We start from the raw sequence: 22,090 nt of genomic DNA on the forward strand, positions 1-22,090 counted from the left end.
CGTTGACTCTTAATGTAAATGCTGTCAGGGGAGGAAAAAAAAAATTGGCTGATGATTTAAAGGTCCAGCTAGAGCAATAAGAGACCCGATAGACGCCATCCAAGCGCCAACTTCCTGTGACTTAGACTATGACCTGATATAGCGCTCACTTTAACTCTGCAGGGGATGTTGGCAGAGCTGCTGACGACTGCTGACCCTGTTCAGTCGTAAAATATAAGAGAAAAAAACAAAAGTTAAGAAGAAACATACAATGTATTATCTCGCTGCGCCTGAAATATGGCAGAAAAAAGTTGCAAACCGCGTGTTTGTGGCTTTTTGAACGCCACTTGCAACGCATTTGTTCTCAAATGGCGTTTCTTCACCGCCCTCGCCACTTTCTGAAAAGGAGGCACGATGAGAAGTGAGTGGTCAGTGGGTTTGCCACATTTATCTCAAAGCTACTGTAGATTTCACTCTGGCACACGGACAGTCGTAGGTGCGCATAACTTATGACCAAGCCTGCCCCTAGTCTTAAATTATTTGCATCCTCTGGCAGCGCAGGAGATTTCAAAAACCGGCATAAAACACCTTTTTTTTAATAAATTCCCCTACAAAGTGTATTAAAGAGCTTTAGAAACTTCATTTTTAAATGTCCTATTAGAAAATTCTATATAGATGGGGGTCCCCCATACTGACTCCCCGATCCTGAGATCAATAACTTTTTACCAAGATGTAAGCTAGCTCTTTGTTGCACTGAAGGGCAGGCCTGAGCCCCTCTGAGCACCGGAACTCCTCTGGTTTCCACTCAGATCATCTCCCCCGGTCCTCTTGATTGACAGGACCAGCCATCTTGCCTAGTTATATAATCTCGTGCTTGTGTTGTAGTCTAAACTACTAGACATGCGGCTAGGGTCCCTTAAAGATGTGATAAATGTAATTTTTCGTGATGCCAGTTGCATTTCAGCAACGAGGGATTAAATCCCCCTAAGTTGGTGGTGGACCCCAGCTGTAGGATTGCCAGAGTGGTATGAGGGTTGGCTATAGTGTCCCTTGGGTTGCGGCTTTAGCACTTATCACGGTGCTCCTACCTGGATATCCGGGAACCCCAAGCGTGGTCGTCCGCAGCAGTGAAAATAAGGTGAATAGCTGAGGAATAGGCTAAATAAATTGAGTCCAGACTGGTATTGAAGTAGGTAAATGCAGCTTTACTTGAATAAACAGTAATCTAAACAGTTTCCAGATTTGGTCCTGATTCCCAGCAGATTTTAGCATGAAAATGGCAGACAACAACTTCTGCAACAAATTCCTCTCTGCTGAATCTGTACTGTCTCAGCTCTGCTATGTTGTCTGGTTTAAATAGGAATATTTCCTTCAGCTTGCTTTCTGCTGCCACTTACTCTTTGTAGTCTCTCACTGTAATCCTAGGAACTTCTTCCTGGCTTCAAACTTACTTAGCTTGGCTTTTAGGGAGAGTTTAGTCCCACAGGGACGGGCTACTGCTTTTCTCCCTATAACATGGACTACAGGAACTAACTCCTTCTGACTAGATCGTACCCTCTCTTTAGAGAAGAGTCAGAGAGCTGGAAAAAGGATTCCAGACTCTGCTACCTAGCACTGCCAAGTTTGTTGCCACCTGCTGGTGAACCAGGTGATCACATGAACAATAACAAATGCATAAGAGGAAATGCACACTACTTGGAGGATCTGAAATAAAGTCATAAGATGACATGGTTATTGCATATAGAGGCAGAAGAAGGGCGCAGGAGTGGTAATGCCGCTAGGGGCGTTACACCTCTGCTTCCCCAGCAGCACAGTTGACTACTTCTGCCTGTACTCCAATGATGTCATCCTCCACCTGGAAGAAAAGAGGCTCAGCTTGGGTGGAGGATGACGTCATCTGTGCATGCAGGGTATTACTTGACAAAAAGGTGGGCATTACTTGTACTACAGCTGGTACTATGGCTGGTATTACATAGTGTGCTTGGAATGAAGCTTTACTTTTGGGTAGATCACAATGTATACATCACAGGAAAATTGCCCAACCCCTTAATCTCCCCACCCCCGATACAGACATCTCTATGACATATCAAATATTTGTTAAAATACAAGGTAAAGTTAATATATGGTTAATAGATATTGATGTAGACTTTAAAGGGGACGTTTTCTGCGGACCCCCCAGGGTGGCTGGTTCCAGAGTGGGAATTATACTTACCTCTGGGTTCTGTCTCTTCCCTGGCTCCACCACATGTCCTGGGTCTCCTCGCATCAACATTCAGTTTGACTTGGGTCTTGTGGTCGCCGCAGCCAATAACTGGCCGCATTAGTGACTTGTCACCTATTCAGCATGTCACCCAATGCCATGATGCATGGGTGACATACCACGGCTACGGCCAGTCACTGGATGCAGAGGCCACATGACCCGCGTCAAGGCAGATGTTAACTTGGGGAGATCGAGGAGCTTCGACAGAGCCGAGGGAACCAGAACCCAGTGGTGAGGATCATGAAGTATAATTCCCACCACGGGTCCAGCCTTGTGTAAGGGTTCGCAGAAAAGGTCCCAAGGTGTGAAGAATTCCTTTAAGCTACCATATGGCTCCAGCAGGGCAAATCTGGCCATGGTTATAAATGTCTTCTTCTGATGAGTAACTGGAGAAAAAAGAGCACAGAAGCTGTACGCTAACTCTAATGTGAATGTTTGACTACCGGTATATGATGATGATGATGATGATGACGATGAATCGGCTAACATGGAGGCACACCCAGATACCTAACCTTCCACACCGCGCTTTATACAATGAAAAAACATGTTACACATATCTTGCTATATAATAAAGATGATGGAGGAATGTAGTCTGAGCTAACTCTATTTCTTACATTGCAGTTCTCTACAAGCTTTAAGATGTTCATTGATAACTGGAACATACAGACTGCACTGTGGTTAAAGAGGTATGACAGTCTTAAAGGGGTTGTGCCATAAACTACCTTCCATTCTAAAGTTTATTTTCATCATGTTCTCTAGCTCCCATTCCTCCGTGGATTGTTTTTATTTTCACCCCCCCCCCCCCCTAAATTTACCTAATTTACCGTTTTCTCTTATCCCCCATGCTTGAATCCTACTTCCTGGTTTGTCATGTGACTGCTGTCCCATCATGCCCTAGGTCAGTGAGATGTGACCTGTCGTCAGCAGGTCATGTGACACTGACCAGTTTATTTTCTACCTCCGTGTACTCAAAATGTTCTGTGTAACTGGATTTATAACAGATGCAACTTGTGCCAATGCCCAACATGTGTTAGAAAATCCATCCTTATGTTTTTCTATTTGTCTGTTATCTGTCTATTGTCTGTCGGTCTGTCCATTCATAACTGACATGTAACTGACACAAAGGAGTGGTTATTGAAGGGAAGGAAAAGAAGCGCAGTGAGCATGTGCGTCCTGTATTACAAGGCTCCACTACAGGACGTAACCAACAGCAACAGAAATCTAAGCTGATTTGCCACAAGGTGCAATGGTAGGCTGATAACTAGATTTGATAAATGGCGGTATTTTGGGAACGTGATATAACAGTTGGGCGGAATACATTTATATGAGTGGCACAACCCCTTTAATGTCAATGTCTTCCTGTACATATAAATCTGTTGTGGGCATATTGCAAATATCAGAGTAAACACTGTAATACAAGCACAATGTGTGACCCTAATAGAGTTTTAATATTTTCTATCAGAAATTCATTGATAAAGTGAAGCGCCACCTTGTGTGAGAACTAGTAATAACATGAGGTTAGTTGTGCAGAAGTCCCTATAGTAATAGATAAAATGGTATATTTCCTGACAGCGCTTTTCTGCCAGATCTGCCAGGTTGCTTAAAGGGGTTGTGTCATCTCAAGCATTGGTGGCGTATCGCTATGTCTGATAGGTGAGGGTTCCACCTCTGGGACCACAGCTATCTCTAAAACGGAGCCCACAAAGTGAAGGAGAGCGGACTGCCCCCCATTAATTTCTATGAGACTGGCGAAAATAGCTGAGCTCTATGGGACTTCCGAAAATAGCCGAGTGTGGGTCCCAGAGGTGGGACCTGCACCTATCAGACATTGGTGGCATATCCTAATGATATGCTACCAATGCTTGAGATGACACAACCCCTTTAATGCTACAGGCTGTGGCCTCCTGCACACGAACGTGTGCTACCCGTTGCCGTATTGCAGACCGCATATGCGGATCTGCAATACACGGGCGCCGTCGTTCAGTGGGCATTCCGCATCACGGATGCGGACCCATTCACTTCAATGGGTCAGCGAATCCGGAGATGCGGAATGGTGCGGAACGGAAGCATGGTATTTCTACGGAAGCACTACGGAGCGCTTCCGTGGGGTTTCGTCCCGTACTTCCGTTCTGCAAAAAGATAGAACATGTCCTATCTTTTTGCGGAACGGCGGATTGCTGACCCATTAAAGTGAATGGGTCCATGATCCGCTGCGGCTGCCCCATGGTCGGTGTTTGTGCAATGCGGCCCGCGGGGGCGCACACGCTCGTGTGCAGGAGGCCTGTTACTGAGAGGTTTGCAGGCCGTTCGCAGGAAATATTACTTATATTTATCAGACTGATTTGTCATGTCCCAACTTAAGGCTTGTTAAAAAGTCGGATTTTGACTCCTAGGGAGGCACCTACACTAGGTGGCGCCGGTGACATGGTTCTCTTTCCTTGGGAGACACATATTTGCCTATTTTATTCCCACGGAGTGCTTCCAGTCCATACAGAGCTGGTCTCTTATAACCAGTACCCTGCCTAACAGGGGGGCATTTAGCCTTTCTGCTGCCTGAGGCAAAAACTAAAATGACACAGTTGAATATGCAGAGATGAACGCTTCCACAATTTAAGCGCTCATTGCCCAAGTCCCCGAAACAGCTGTCCACAGGTAGATATTTGGCTTGTCTATTTTCCATTGTCATGCCCAAAGGACTTTGACTCATAGGCAGACACTTCCACAAGGTGGCGCTAGTCAGAGGGTTTGCTTTCCCTGGGAGAGACCTCTTTGTAGACTGATTAGTACAGAAGATATATGTTCACCGCATTCCCTCCACACTGAGATAACCCGGTTACAGGGAGAAGGGATAAGCATGGATCCCGTATAGGTCGCCAAGACGAAATGTAGGGAATGTAGTCTGTGGCAGCACATACGAAATCAAATTCCATTTAAACATTTTGCAGATTAAAATGATAAACAATCCACCACATTTTTAATTTTTTCAAATTCCTTTACAAAAGTTCTTTAACAAATCTGTTGCATGTGAATACACCCTTAGGGTATGATCAGACGGAGGACTACGGGTGCGGTTTTCAGCAGGGGTGCAGTGTCGCATGTGCGCTGAAACTGCCTCTTATTGTTTTTAATTGGAGGCTGCGCTATGTGGCCGAGGATTTCTGCTGCATGGACCTGTGGTTAGAAGATCCCTCCCAAGGCCGCAGCGGGAACCTGCTTGTCGTGTAGCTCCAGCCACTGCAGCCAGGGACGTAACTACCATAGCGGCAGACCAGGCGACTGCTATGGCCCCAGGGAAGAGGGGCCCCAGTCTTAGTTGGGATCATCTCCTCTTTTACTGGGGGGTGAAAACTTGGTCAGGACTCTACCCTCCAGCTGTTGTAAAACTACAACTCCCATAATGCCCTGCTGTAGGCTGATACCTGTAGGCTGTTCGGGCATGCTGGGAGTTGTAGTTTTGCAACAGCTGGAGGGCCGCAGTTTGAGGATGCCTGCTCTAAAGGAACAATTTTTAGCAAACGAGGCAGTGGAAACATGGGCCAAAGGTCATTGAAAAGGGTCTAGGCAGAAACCCTGCTGTCCTGTGTGGGGGGCCTGGTTGGTCCTTGCTATGGGGCCCTTACTACTCTATGTATGCCATGAAAACCCACTGCAGAAATCACAGCACCGCGCAGCCGTTACTGCCATTGGATAAATAGCGGATTTTGTCGTGGACTAAATCCTCCGTCTGAACATACCCTTAGGCTCCCTTCACAGTTTTTTTAATTTTTTTAATTTATTTTTTATTCAGACAAATTTAATATGCTTTTATCAGTGGCTTTGAAAGGGTTATCCTGTGGATAGGTCATCACTGTCTGATCGGTGGGGGTCTAAAGGCCCTATGACACTGGTAGATCATCGCTAACAAGCATTTGTATGAACGCTCGTTAGCAATGATCTGGCAGTGTAATACTGCCGCCGATTACCCGATGAACGAGCAATAATAGAGTAATCAGTGTCTTTCAACATGCTTAAAAATAATAGTTTGCCGGCGGCAGATTGTGCCGTATAATCAGCGCCGGCAAACAAAGATTCTGTATTGGGACGAGTGATGGCATTAGCGATCGCTTGTCCCCATACTGAGGAGGAGATCGCTGCATGTAATTGCAGTGGTCTCCTCCGCTAGTAAGCACGTGATTACTGGGAAGGAACGCTTCCTTCCCGACCATCGCCTGCTTAATCTGCATGTGTAATAGGGCCTTAACACTCGGGACCTCCGCCGATCAGCTGTTTGAAAAGACACTGGCACTCCTGTGAGTGTCGCGGCCCTCTCATAGCTTTCCCTAGGCCGTGTGATGTCACATTCATCGGTCACATGGCCCAGGAGCAGCTCAAGTGAATGGGGCTGAGCTGCGCTTGATAAGCAGAGAGAATGGAATGGCGGTACTGAGAGTGCCGGAGTCTTCTCAAACAGATGATCGGCGGGGGTCCACGGTGTTTGACCCCCACCGATCAGATACTGATGACCTATCCAAAGGACAGGTCATCAGTGAAAAAAAATCTCAGAAAATCCCTTTAAAAAGTCACAACTAGGCCATTAAAAAAAACACCAGGGACCCAAAAAAAAACTCACTATTGGACAGCATTCAAGAAACATAAAAAAGCCACCCAAAAAATTGGCAATTTTGGTTAAAAAAAATGCTGTGTGAAGCCACAAGCGGTACAGAATATGGGCTCATGCACGCGAACGTATATTATTTTCGTGTTCTGTAAATGGAACCATTCATTTCAATTTGTCCGCAAAAAAACCCCCAGAATTTACTCCATGTGCATTCCGTTTCCGTATGTCCGTTACGCAAAAAAATAGAACATGTCCTGTTATTGTCCACATTACGGACAAGGATAGGACTGCTCTATCAGGGGCCAGCTGTTCCGTTCTGCAAAATACGGAATGCACACAGAAGGATCCGTTTTTTGAGAATCGTAAAATACATACGGCTGTGTGGATGAGCCCTATGTCAGAGTCTGTTCAGTGAAAAATTGATGCTTTTTTACTGACCAGACTGACACGTTCTGTACCGCTTGTGTGAATAAGGCCTTAGAGTGAATGGACTGCTGCTCACGTTATGACTGTTTGCGTTTTCTTCTGTATTGCACAGAGTATGTTATGAACGTGCCACTCATAGCCCGACAGCTCGGACCTTCCTATTGTCAGCGGTTTGGCATGGCGTATACCCAGGATACTACCTGACCTTCTTTACCGGAAGTTTAATGACGCTGGCAGCACGAAACGTGAGTATCTATAATGGCTTCATTCACACCTGGCATACTGCAGAACGATGGATGTCTCTCCCATTTTTAGCTCTGTATGTTTTCCCTGGACACTGGAGCTTTTATAAAAATGTCACCTTCAGAACATGAGTGAAGCTACAGCCATAGCAGCTGCTATAGGAGGCCTGAGAATTGTGGGGCCCCACAAGTGCATGGATGAGGGGCTATCCCATTATTGCTGTAAAAAATGAAAATCAGACATCACATAGTAGATGACAGTCTCTTTCTAACAAAGCTAGAACCAGCCCTGCACCTCACATGGATCCAGAGATCTCCCCATTTACTGCTCCAATTATTCTGCTACATTATCTTCAGCCTGGCAGCTCAGGGAGTGTCCTTTCTGCTGCAGCTCTCCCTGTAATTATCACAGCCTCTAACAGAACATATGACAGGTAACCGTTGAAGATTTATACTGAGAACGTTCGATCAGCTCAGTGAGATGGACAAAAAATAAGGAAAAGAACAAACAGCAGGTGGCGCTACACAGACACATGTTATGGAATAGCTCGCTGGCGTTGCAAAATGTTTAATTACATGCAATTACAAAAGTATTCAGATCCAGGTGCTGGTTTGAAAAATGTAGAATATGTTTTGTGACACCACCCCTTTAGGATGGGTTCGCACTAGCATTATTGCATTCCGTTAGAGGTTCCATTTATAATGAAACATAACGGAATGCCCAGACGGAGTGCAACATGGAAGCCTTTAAAGGGAATCTGTCACCTAGTTTGAACATATTAAACTGTTAACATAACAATGTTCAATAAAGTGCCTTCATTCCAGCATGGGTTTTCCTTCTTTTATTCCAGTTATAATTTTGATTAAAAAAAGAGATTTTTCAGATATGCTAATTAACCTTCAAGGTGCCAGAGGGGCGTTATTCCTCTCCTCTAGTACCCAGTAACGCCCCCCCTGCAGTGCCCAGCCCGCCTTTATTTCAAGCCCAGCGCGCCTCCTCATAAATAAATTTACTCCCACATCCGAGCCGAATGGCGCCGCCCCCTCCGCTACGTCATGTAATTTATTCACCCCACAATCCTTGCGTCCTCCTTTCTTGCCCCTGAAATCTTGCGCAGCCGCAGTATCGCTGACTGCCTGCACCTGTCCGATCCTACGGCTCCTGAGGCAACAGCGCTCTGATTATGTCACTGCGCTCGGCGCATGCCCAGTTACACTATTGAGGCTGTTGCCCTCAGGAGCCGGAGTATCGTACAGGCGCAGGCAGTCAGCGATACTGCAGCTGCGCAAGATTTCAGGGGCAAGAAAGGAAATAACACCCCTCTGGCACCTTGAAGGTTAATTAGCATATCTGAAAAATCGCTTTCGCTTTTTTATCAAAATGAAAACTTGAATAAAAGAAAGAAGACCCATGCTGGAATGAAGGCACTTTATTGAACATTGCTATGTTAACAGTTTAATATGCTCAAACTAGGTGACAGATCCCATTTATAGAGGACCTGTCCCCAACTCCTGACCTGCCTGTTATAATAGCTTCATGCATTCCCCATGTAATAACAATTCTGGAGCATCTATTCTTATGGCTCTAGGTTGTGCCATTCCTTTATTATTTACACTAGAAGTTATGAATGAATTGCTAGCAGTCTGCAGTAAGGGTACAGAGAGGTGGTAACCAGATTGGGGGGGGGGGGGGTGTACCTGCACAGTCTGACTCTATCCAATCAGTGCTGCCATTGTCAGACTGTTCAGGTACACACCCATAACTGGTTACCTCCCCTCTGTACCCTTACTGCAGACTGCTAGCAATTCATTCATAACTTCTAGTGTAAATAATAAAGGAATGGCACAACATAGAGCCATAAGAATAGATGCTCCAGAATTGTTGTTACATGGGGAATGCATGAAGCTATTAAACTAGGCACGTCAGGAGAGGGGACAGGTCCTCTTTGAGAGGCATTCTGCTCTGTCCTAATAGAAGTCTATGGGCAAGCATAACAGAGCCGTTATGCTTGCCCATAGACTTCTATTAGGACGGAGCAGAATGCCTCTTAAAGGCTTCCGTTTTGCATTCCGTCTGGGCATTCCGTTCTAAACTGAACCTATAATGGAATGCCATAACGCTAGTGCGAACCCACCCTTAAAGGGGTTTTCCTGGAGTACTATATTGATCTGATAGGTGGAGGTCTGACTCTGGCCAACCCCACTAACTGGCTCTATGAAGAGGCTGCGGCGCTCCATTGAGTGCTGTGGCCTCTTCCTAGACCAGTGATTCCACTATACAGTGTACTGCGCTGCGCTTGGTGTGCTGCGAGGAGGCTGCAGCGCTTGTCTGAGTGCTGCAGCTTTTTGAAACAGCTGATCGGCTGTGGTGTTGGGAGTTGGACCCTCACCGATCAGATATCGATGAACTATCCTGAGGATACGTGATCAATATTGTACTCGCAGTAAAATCCCTTTAAGCAGGTATGATCTGATGTATGACACTATAGCCATACCTTGGTTGATGCTCAAGTAAAAGCGGTTTTGCTGCTGCCTGAATTACTACAATTCACTTGACTGCAATCATGGCGGGGTGGGCCACTCCTGGTGGCTGTGGGGCTCTTGCTTTGTGACTGTTCTTTCGAGAATTTCTCCAACTGTATAAGACCTGTCACCACTGTACAGAATATGACAGATATGGCAGCACAGACTTTAGTCACCTACAGTATATTGGATATTTACCACAAATTCCATACATTTGAAAGCTCCTGCTGAGCATATCCCCAGAGGTGTAGCTCATGAAATCCCTAGTGTAATATTACATCCCCCATATAATTTGATGGTCAGCCATGTTATACATGGTTGAGGCAAGCCATAGAGAGGAGGAGATACATTTTGCCGTAGCTTTCCACTCTGGTTAATAAAAGGGGTCAATGTATGGGACTAGCATGTAGACACTGTGTCATGATAGTATGTTGGACCTATATGTTGGTATAATTGTTGCCGTTATTTGGTTGCATTATTTTTCCCTCCTTCAGAAAAATGAGAGGAGCAGTGCTGGACCGGGGTGCCTAGGGCCCCCCAGTAAAATTCATTCTTGGGGCCCATTGTACAGCTAGAGTACATGCAGATATTACGTGCTACACAGTAACAGGCAGCAGCATGACACTATGGGGTCCCTTCAGCAGCTTCGCGAAGGCAGGCCTCTGGGGAAAGAGGATACTGGCCGGCCGGCCTCTCTACCTGGGGGTCAGCTCAGCCATCTGATGCATCTGTCTTTAGCTTGTCCAGTGTTTATATGGACACATAGGTTAAGATGCTGGAGCTGCCTGTATGTATGTAGTGCAGTTAGTCCATACCTCCCAACCCCCCCGGATCCGGCAGGACAGTCCCGGATTTCAGTGGCTGACCCGCGGTCCCGGTATGGGGGAGGTCCGTCGGCTCTCTGCTCCGTCATTCCTCAGCCAGCTCTCCACACTGCAGGTCTGGGCAGGGGGTGTGGCCGGCTGGGAGGTATTGCTGCTGCTGGGGAATAAAGTGAGTATGTGGATTTTTTTTTTTTTTTTTAACTCCCTGTGAAGAAGGCACTTTACTGGGCATATTACAGTGAGGGGCACAACTGGACATATTACAGTCAGGGGTCACAGCTGGGCATATTACAGTTAGGGGTCACAGCTGGGCATATTACAGTCAGGGGGCACAGCTGGGCATATTACAGTCAGGGGGCAAAGCTGGGCATATTACAGTCAGGGACATATACTGTATCTGGGCATAACTACATAAGGGCGCATATAACTGGGCATATTACTATGAGGGGGCACAACTGTGCATATTACTGTGAAGGGGCACCTATCTGGGCATTGCTACTGTGAGGGGGCCCATATCTGGGCATAACTACTGTGAGGGGGCCCATATCTGGGCATAACTACTGTGAGGGGGCCCATATCTGGGCATAACTACTGTGAGGGGGCCTATATCTGGGCATAACTACTGTTAAGGTGCACATATGTGGGCATAATCTGTGAAGGAGGCACAATGATGGCAAAACTACTTTGTGGAGGCATAAAGGGGAAATAATTACTGTGTGGGGGCATTTAGGGGACTGGGTGGGATTAGGTGTTTAGTTATGTTTTAAGCAGAGTTAGAGGCATGGCCTACTATAGAAAGAATTTGCTTTGTGCACCGCACATATTGTCCCTCTTGCTTCTTTTCTAAAGTTGGGAGGTATTTTAGTCTACTGTGCCATGTGCCACTTGGGGATGTAGCACTAGGGGCCCACCCTTATGCAGGGGCCCACTGAAGGATTCCCCTGTTTACCTGTAGACCAGTCTGGACCTGGGGAGGAGACCTCCCAGAGTAATTGATAGACCTTGGACCATTTTTATTTGCTGCTGCTCAAAGCATCGTCAGCAGCTTGCCTTCTGATGAATAACACATTATTTGTATCTGTGATTATTATAGAATTAAGCCTCGCCTTGTAAGTTACACAGTCTAGGGGGAAATGACATGAGGTCAGATGGAAGATATCAGTGTTTAACCTGTGAAGAAAACATAAAACTGCTTTATGCAATCACTAGTTCATGTCTGTTTGACTTATCAAAGCAATTGTAAAAAGTACAAGATGTATGTAGGAGGAACATATTTCTAATGGGTCGCTGTGACCACTTTGTGCAATTATGGTGGTCCGTACTCGCCAGCATTTCCCTGCTCCCAGTGGGTAAGGGCACAGGAACACTCATCCAATCCCCTGCTCCAGTGTCCTGGCAGTCTGGGTCCGCTGGCATCTCCTTCTTGGTGGGCATGGCTGCTGGAATAGCGCTGCCCCATCCATTCCACGATGGACTGTAGTCTTCTCTTGGCCCGCAGTGCCTCTTTCTACCTGTAGGGTGTACATACATCCCCTCCAGTTCTTAAAGGACTATTTCCCATGTCCTAGTATGCCAGCCTATAGCTAGCCTTCCCAGGATATTTAGGGCTGGGAAGGCTAGTTAGCAGTGTTCTCCAGTCACTTTATGGGGGTGCTCTCCAGTCACTGTATGGCAGTGTTATCCTGTTACTGTATGGTGGTGTTATCCAGTCTCCAGATGGAGAGGGTATATGAGGGTATTATGCAGTCTCTGTACGTAGGGTTGTCACAATACCAAAATTTTGATTAGATACCATAAAATAGTATTGCGATACTCAATACCATTCGATACCACGCGAAAAAAAATAAAACACCCAAAAATCGGCATGCATTACGCATTTTATGGAACGTCTGGCCCATAATAGAACAGTCCTATCTTATTTTTTGGGGGGACAAGGTGACTAAAAAATGGCAAATCACAGCATAGGAGATATTTTTAAAATATTTTATTAGGCCTCTTTCACACTTGCGTTGTCCGGATCCGGCGTGTACTCCACTTGCCGGAATTACACGCCGGATCCGGAAAAACGCAAGTGTACTGAAAGCATTTGAAGACGGATCCGTCTTCAAAATGCGTTCAGTGTTACTATGGCACCCAGGACGCTATTAAAGTCCTGGTTGCCATAGTAGTAGTGGGGAGCGGGGGAGCAGCATACTTACCATCCGTGCGGCTCCCGGGGCGCTCCAGAATGACGTCAGAGCGCCCCATGCGCATGGATCATGTGATCCATGCGATCACGTCATCCATGCGCCTGGGGCGCCCTGACGTCACTCTGGAGCGCCCCGGGAGCCGCACGGACGGTAAGTATGCTGCTCCCCACTACAGTTTACCATGGCTGCCAGGACTTTAGCGTCCCGGCAGCCATGGTAACCATTGAGAAAAAGCTAAACGTCGCATCCGGCAATGCGCCGAAACGACGTTTAGCTTAAGGCCGGATCCGGATCAATGCCTTTCAATGGGCATTCATTCCGGATCCGGCCTTGCGGCAAGTGTTCCGGATTTTTGGCCGGAGCAAAAAGCGCAGCATGCTGCGCTATTTGCTGCGGCCAAAAAACGTTCCGTTCCGGAACGGAAGACATCCTGATGCATCCTGAAGGACGGACTGTCCATTCAGAATGCATTAGGATAATCCTGATCAGTATTCTTCCGGCATAGAGCCCCGACGACGGAACTCTATGCCGGAAGACTATAACGCAGGTGTGAAAGAGCCCTTAGTTAGCACTTTTTTGGGCATTGTTTATTTTTTTATTGTTTATATATTTTTTTGGGAGAGGGGGCAATTTAAACTTTTAGTATTTAGTTTTTTTTTTTTTTTTTTTTTTTACTTACTATTAGCGCCCTTAGGGGCTAGAACCTGGGATCTTTTAATCCCTTGTCCTATTCACCCTAATAGATCTCTATCAGGGTGAATAGGACATCACACTCTCCCTGCTGCCCTGGGCTTTGTGCACACAGCAGCGGTGAGATTACCATGGCAGCCAGGGCTTCAGTAGCGTCCTGGCTGCCATGGTAACCGATTGGAGCCCCGCGATTACACTGCTGGGGCTCCGATCCGAAGCTGCCACTGCACCACCAATGAGGAGGAGCGGAGGGGACCCTGTGCCCACTGCCACCAATGAATTTACTTTATAATACAGGGGTTGGGGTGGCGCACTGTGCCACCAATTAATGTGATTAACACATTAATTTAGATGCAGGCAGCGGGTGCCAGTAGCGGTATCCCATACCTGGCACCCGCCCTCTATGACATGGCGCTGCAATCCCCGGCAATTACCCCTCAGGTGCCGCTTTGTTCTCTAACAGATACTAGGCTGCGCAGTCTAGTATGGTTAAATAGTAAGATCCGGGTCTAAAAGTATCGATTGGGTATCGAAACTTCGATACCCGATGCAACTCTACCTGTACAATGGTGTTATCCAGTCACTGTATCGGGGTGTTATCCAGTCACTGTATGGTGGTATTTCCATTCACTGTATGGTGGTATTTCCATTCACTGTATAGGGGTGTTATCCAGTCACCGTATGGTGGTATTTCCATTCACTGTATGGTGGTATTTCCATTCACTGTATAGGGGTGTTATCCAGTCACCGTATGGTGGTATTTCCATTCACTGTATGGGGTTGTCATCCAGTCTCCAGTCATTGTATGAGGGTGTTATGCAGTCCCTGTATGGTGGTGTTATGCAGTCACTGTATGCCAGTGTTATCGATTCACTCTATGGGGTGTTCTCCAGTCACTGTATGGCAGTGTATGGTGATGTCACAATATGGTGGTATTATCCAATCACATTACAGTGTTTGTTATTCAATCATTGTATCAAGCTATTTTCCAGTACGGTCTTATTATTTAGTCTCTGTATGTTGGGAATATGCAGTCAGTAAATGCATTATTATTTGGGGGTAAAGCTAACATAAATACGATATATAAATTCCCGTAGAATATACCATAGTGAGCACTTACTTCCCAATAAAGCAAAGGAGCCTTAGGTCCACAGTCCACACCTCTGATCACCAGATCCAGGCTGTGCGCCAGGTAGCAGGGAGCGGCGACTACATTTATTTATTGTGCCAGCAATAATTATTATTACAGCATCACCACTGATGTTCAGTTAAATCATGTCACCACTTTATTATTACAATTGTTCAGTAAATGGCACAAGTGTAATTAGCAAGTGTAAATGCACCTTTAATGGGGGCGTATTAAACCACAGTGCCTAGGGCAGCATGACCTCTAAATATGCCCTGTCCTCAGACACTTCTCAGCTGAGAGCAGGACTAGACATGTAAGAGTTTGCTGCCTCTGAATGTGAACAACAATGTTCTTATTCACTCACTGGCGCTACTCCCCGCTGCTCCCATACAAGTGAATGGGAGCGCACCGCACACGCGCAGCCCCTGCTCCCATTCATTTCTATGGGGCAGACAGAAATAGCCGAGCCAGCGCTTGGATATTTTCGGCGGCCCCATTGGAATAAATGGAGGGTAGCTGTACATGCGCAGTGCGCCCTCCATTTATTTCCCCGCTCCGTTCTCGTTGTGGGACCCGCACCTATCAGACAATGGGGGCATATCCTAGCGATATGCTCCCATTGTATGTGATGGCAAAACCCCTTTAAGCTTTATTTGCATGCTTCTGGAATATTTATTTAAGGCATGTTTTTCATGTATTTTGATAAAATCCTAAGCACCAGAACTTAAAAAATATATATTTTTTCAGATAAGAAGCAATGTTCGACATCACTTTCTTCAATCTCCAGAACTAAAATTAATGTATGACATGATGACGTGGATAGCAACACAAGTGGCAATTAGCTACACGGTAGCACCGTTTGTGCTCTTATCAGTAAAGCCATCACTACAGTTTTACAGGTAATTCAATTCATTAACCTATAATTTTTAAATAATGTGACTGTATAATACAAAAAGTTAAATATCTCTAGGATATACAGTATACTTTACCAAAATTATATTCACTTATTATAGAGCAGGAGGAGCTGAGCAGATATATAGTTTTGTGGAAAAAAGATTCAGTATAACCTGTAATTTATACATTTATATCTCTGCTATTTCTGACTTCATTGTACATCGGGGACGTGTTATCAGTGATGGATTGCGTTCTCTAAGTGTTTATACAGAGATAGCTGTCAGTCACTGATAACTGTACACAGGGGAGGTGTTATCAGTGATTGATAGTATTCTCTGTGTAAGTGTGTATACAGACATAGCTGTCAGTCACTGATAGTTGTATACAGTGGAGGTGTTATCAGTGATCGTATTCTCTGTGTAAGTGTGTATACAGACATAGCTGTCAGTCACTAATAACTATACACAGGGGAGGTGTTATTAGTGATTGATAGAATTCTCTGTGTAAAGGCAGGTTTACAATGCACAATGTCTCAGCTAATTGTCAGGAAGGAAGCGTTCCTTCCTGACAGTCGGCTGCTCGTTCAGTGAAGGTGACTGCTGCATTTACATGCATCTCACAGTAGGAGAATGAGGGATCGCTATTGCGATCCTTCGTCCCCATACAGAATCATCATTTCTATGTAGCAGATGACTGTTTAGACAGCACAATCTGCTCCCCAGAAATGATGACTGATGTGCCTGCATGAACGACAGGATCACCTGATGAACGAGAGTGATCAGCAGCACATTTAGATGGGCAGATTGTCGGGAACGAGTGTTTGCAGGGCAGTCTGAATCCACCTTTAGTGTGTGTATACAGAGATAGCTGCCAGTCACTGATAGTTGTACACAGATGGGGTGTTATCAGTGATTGATAGCATTCTCTTTGTAAGTGTGTATACAGAGATAGGTGTCAGTCACTGATAGCTATACACGGGGGAGGTGTGAATGTTCTACAGGGGCCAGCTGTTCCGTTCCACAAAAAACAGAATGCACACGGACGTCATCCGTATTTTTTGCGGATCTGTTTTTTTGCGGACCGTAAAATACTGAAAAACCCGTACGGTCTTGTGCAAGAGGCCTAAGTGTGTATACAGACATAGCTGTCAGTCACTGATAGCTGTACATGGGGGAGGTGATAACAATGATTGATTTAATAGTATTCTCTGTGTGTATATAGAGATAGTTGTCAGTCACTGATAGCTGTTCATGGAGGGGGTGTTATCAGTGATTGATAACATTCTCAGTGTACGTTTGAATACAGAGATAACTGTCAGTCACTGATATGTTATCAGTGATTGATAGCATTCTCCGTGTAAGTGTGTATGCAGAGATATGCGTCAGTCACTGATAGCTGTACACAGGGAGGTGTTATCAGTAATTGATAGCATTCTCTGTGTAAGTGTGTATACATAGATAGCTGTCAGTCACTCATAGCTGTACACATGGAGATTGTACACAGACGGGGTGTTATCAGTGATTAATAGCATTCTCTGTGTAAGTGTGTATGCAGGAGTAGCTGTCAGTCACTGATAGCTGTACATGGGGAGGTGCTATCAGTGATAGAATTCTCTGTGTAAGTGTGTATACAGTGATAGCTGACAGTCACTGATAGCTGTACACAGGGAGATGTTATCAGTGATTGATAGTATTCCCTATGTAAGTGTGTATACAGGGATAGCTGTCAGTCATGGTTAGCTGTACACAGGTGTGGTCTTAAGTATAGGAAGAGCTGAGGTTGTATGTATAAACTATAAGTTTTACTGAATATTTTCCCATAAACTATATATCAATCTGCTCAGCATCTCCTGCACTATAACATGCTGCCTGCAGATTGCAATGCATTTTGTGGTGAAAGGTCTTCTTTAAAATGTTGGTCTCATATAAACGTGTTACAATCTGACAGCCATTAGATGGGAAAAACTGCTGGGTCAACACACACATAGAAACAGAGGCCTGCCTAAGGTCTCAGAAGATCTGGGGACCGATGAACATGTAACAAATTCTCAAAGTAATCACCAAACCAACCACACACACACATGCTCTAGCACTAAAGATATCATTTACTTGCTGGATTTTCATTACTTTCAGCAATATCAAACATGCAGGAGAATACAGCACTACATACATACTTATATCCAGTACACGTTCTCTTCCCTCGTCTTCTTCATTCAGCCCACGACAACTTCTTTCAGTCGCATCTCGTCTCTGCAGAGTTTGCCACACAGACATCTTAGGAGTCCTCTCCTTTCTATCATCTTGCCCACCGTGGTGCCTCAACATTGTTATCCTGCTGCTTCCCCCAATACTGTGCCCGCTTTTCTCCCCAAATACCGGTACTATGCTGAATCAAAAACAGTACCATACAGATAGCTCCCCATAGTAATATAAAAGTCCCACCAATAGCAATAATTCTCTCCCAGAGTGCCCTCATTATTAATAATACCTCTTACAATGCATCCAATAATGATACTGCTCCCCAAGAGTGCTCCTGTTAGTAGTAGTCCCCTATGGTGGCAATATAGAATACCCACAATAGTGCACCCAGTAGTAATAAAGCCCCTCTATAGTGCTCATAGTATTAATAAGGCCCCACTGAATTGCACCCAGTAGTATTCAGGCCCCTTTATAGTGGCCTTAGTAGTTACTGTATAATGGCCTATATAGTGCCCTGGTAAGTTATAATGACCCTTGTAGTGCCCCCACTAGCTGTAATGTTCCTATAATGCCCCAGTATTTAAAATGTCCCACTATAGTAACCCAGTCGTTAAAATGCTTCCTATAGTGCCTCAGTAGTTATAGTGCTAGCAGTAGTGCTCCAACTGGTTTTAATGCCCTGCTAAAGTGCCCCAATGGTTATGCCTCCTATGGGTCCCCAGTAGTTATAATAACACCTGTAGTGCCCCACTATTTGTAATGCCTTCTATAGGGCCCCAGTAGGTAAGCTGTCTCTATATATTGACCCAGTAGTTACAATGCTCTCTATAGTGCCCCCACTTATTTTAATGCCTGTTTACAGTGCCCCAGTGGTTATAATGTCCCTATAGTGCCCCAATAGTTAAAATCTTCCCCTATAGTGCCCCAATAGATATAATGCCCCCCTATAATGACCCCAGTAGGTATAATACCTCTGTAGGGTCGGAGTAGTTATAATGCCCTTTTGTGGTTATAATGCCCTTTCGCACCCTGTTGTACCCAGGTGGTTATAATGTCCCCTATAGTGCCTCAGTAGTTATAGGGACCATTTACTTCTAGTACCCCCCTGTAGTGCCCCCAGTACTTATATTGTCCCCTATAGTTATAATGCCCCCCCCCAGATAGTGCCCCTAGTAGGTATAATGCCCACTTTAGTGCCCCTAGTAGATGTAATACCTCTTTTAGTGACCCCAGTACTTACAGAGTACTTACAGACCCTCCCTGTAGTTATAAATCCACTCGCACATAATAGTGCACCCAGCAGGCATAATGTCCCTTTAAGTGCCCCCAGTACTTACAGGGCCCCCTAACTCCAGTAAGCAAAAAAAAAAAAAAACTACTCACCTCTCAGCCGTCTGTGAAGCAGGCCACACACCTCTTCCTGCCTGCAGCCTGAGTTGCCAGCTTCTGGACTCGATAGCGATAGCGATTAAGTCAAAGGACCGCCTGCATCTCGGCACAGGCACACATGATGATATCATCACCCCATCTGAGACTCGGCGCAGGTGGTAGCTTGGTGACCACCTGTAGCCTATGAGAGTGAGCGGAAGGGCACGGGTGCTACTGTTTGCCGTGTCCCACTGTAGCTATTCAGTAGTATTGCCATCCTAAGGATGCCGATACAGTTGTATAGTCTGTGACCACAACATTGGGGGCCCTGGACAAAACATCCGGGATTCAAGCAAACAGTGCCCGAATAAAAAGGATTAAGCAGATCATAAACTGATAGATGGCAGGAATTAAATGATACATTTAATTCTGGCAAATGCAATATCAGACATAACCCTGTTAAAATCAGCCATTTTTTCTAATCCTGGACAATCCGTTAGGATTTATGGTGGTAACCAATGACTGCACAGGTCACACACCAGCATTGAGCTGTAGTTCCTTGGGCCAACCAGAGGAAATAATTCTGAGGGCCCACCCTCTGTGTATCCTTTAGGGCCCTGTTTTATTAGGGGTCTATTATTGTCAGAGCTCGGCCCACCGGAGGATCCTCTGGTACTGTGGTGGGCCAGACCCTGTCACACACCCCTAAGTTCATCCCCGATCAAAGTCTCTTTTAAACCTCATCTACCCCCCGCCTGGAGTTTACAGGCTTCATGACCAGTACTATTGGTATTCTGTGTTATAGTTTTAGATGTTTTTGCTCTCTATTCTGACTACAACCCTCTTACTTGTTAAAGCTCCTGGTACTACTGCCTCCACATTCTCTGCATATTGGTGCTGTTACTTATGCCAGCCCGGGCCAGGAAAAAGGAAAGGACTGAAAAGGAATCCATTGCTCCTCCACCAGAGAAAGTGAATAAAGAAGAAGACAATTCCGAACACAACAGCCATGCCACCACCAACAATAACAGCAGTCAGCGGGAAGAGACAGCCTGGAGGCGCCCCGGCGCGCCCCAATGACCCACAGACGACATTTTATATGTTTTTACAGTTCCATTTTTAGAACCTCCTATCGGTTTGTGAATCGTGCACAGGACAAGATGGTATTACAAAACATTCAATGTAAGGATAGCACTGCAAGGGAAGCTCGTTGACCCCACAATGCCATGCCATGTGGGCCTAGCCTTACAATATTTCCATTATTTTATAATGGGCACTCAGGACTTGTAACATACGCTCTTAGGACAGTGTTATGTGTATGTTCCTTTAATGATCGTATGATGTCTCCAGGCATTGCAGGGGTTAACAAATTGGGCACAAATGGTAGAGATCCGGAAAAAAATGTTTCCAAACCCTTTGCCTTAATCCCTTAATTGTCTCTCTATCTCTCTAACGAATGATAGTACTGAGGTGTTGCGGGCTTGGATACGAGTAATCATCCTCTTCATGGTGCTGCCAAGAACGGTAGTGATAAAGCAGTATTCGAATGAGATCACGTGAAATGAAGGGACTAGTCAGGCAACTCTTCTAGTCCGTCCAACCAAACCACAGCCATGAGATGAGGCGACGAACATGTGGTAGGATCCTGAAGATCGCATTTGTAGGGTTGTCACTGCAGGATTGCAGCACTGTGTCACTATATCCTATTGATATCCTGTAGAAGTGGAAATTCCAGGTTCTCCATCGCCACCGTCTTTTCTATATCTCCATACGCTGATACATTTTGCTATTTTAAGGACATGGATAACCAGATATGGACCTTATGGTCAAAGGTCAGGATATTATTTCTTCGTAGACTGTAAGACCTCATGTCTTCAAGAACGGAGTCAGTGGCTCTATGGGAGTGCAGTGCCCGTTTGACTTTTATAGGCTCCTCATCGTTCTTTTCAGAGGCCACATGGTCAGCCAGTTATAATCAGTAGCAGATCATGTGGCCGCCAAAAAAGCTGAATAGGCGCGTGGCTTTCCTAGCTATTGTATTTTACTGACGGACATCCTAGTAATATGTCCTCAGTGTCTTAAAGGGCATCTGTCCGCAGATTTGTACCTATGACACTGGCTGACCTGTTACATGTGCGCTTGGCAGATGAAGGCATCTGTGTTGGTTCCATGTCGATAGGTGCTCACATTGCTGAGAAATATGATGTTTTCATATATGCGAATGAGCCTATCTGGCCCTGCAGAGGGGGCGTGGCAGTTGCAGAGAGAGCAGAGAGGAGTAATGGCAACGCCCCCGTTGCTCTGTGAGGCTCATTTGCATATATTAAAACATCATATTTCTCAGTAATGCGGACACTTATGAACATGGGACCAACACAGATGTCTTCAGCTGCCAAGCGCACATGTAACAGGTCAGCCAGTGTCATGGGTACAAATCTGAGGACAGATGCCCTTTAAGTGGGCAATCCCTTTTACTTTAAGGAAATTTAGTCTAGGTAGAAACCCACCCAAGTCACGAGACATTCAAATTCAGGGCTTTGCTCTTTTAGAATTCAACCCAGGACTAGGAATAAATATCTTTTGGGTGTAATGTTATAATCATGCATAATGCGACATAGTACATGAATGTTCTCCGCATAAATACCACTCTATGAGGAAACGTTTCCACTTCCTCTACTTAGATTTAGATTTTCCTGTGATCAAGTGATTCCAGCTTCAGAGCAACAAAAAAGCAGTAGTGATGACAATGGGCTTAGCTGTACCAGACATTT

General features: G+C 45.4%; 1 protein-coding gene across 1 annotated transcript in view; it reads left to right on the forward strand.

Annotated features, from left to right (window-relative positions):
- MBOAT2 (membrane bound O-acyltransferase domain containing 2) overlaps window positions 1-21,671 on the forward strand; it is a 235,240-nt gene extending 213,569 nt beyond the window's left edge. The window contains exons 10-13 of the mRNA XM_044290289.1: window positions 2,861-2,925; window positions 7,375-7,507; window positions 15,607-15,758; window positions 20,177-21,671. Of these exons, the coding sequence (XP_044146224.1) occupies window positions 2,861-2,925; window positions 7,375-7,507; window positions 15,607-15,758; window positions 20,177-20,399 (573 nt within the window). The 3' untranslated portion in view covers window positions 20,400-21,671. The remainder of the gene's footprint in view (window positions 1-2,860; window positions 2,926-7,374; window positions 7,508-15,606; window positions 15,759-20,176) is intronic.
- The last annotated feature ends 419 nt before the right edge of the window (window positions 21,672-22,090 follow it).

Source organism: Bufo gargarizans, chromosome 4 (genome assembly GCF_014858855.1).
Source record: "Bufo gargarizans isolate SCDJY-AF-19 chromosome 4, ASM1485885v1, whole genome shotgun sequence".
NCBI classification, from domain to species: domain Eukaryota; kingdom Metazoa; phylum Chordata; class Amphibia; order Anura; family Bufonidae; genus Bufo; species Bufo gargarizans.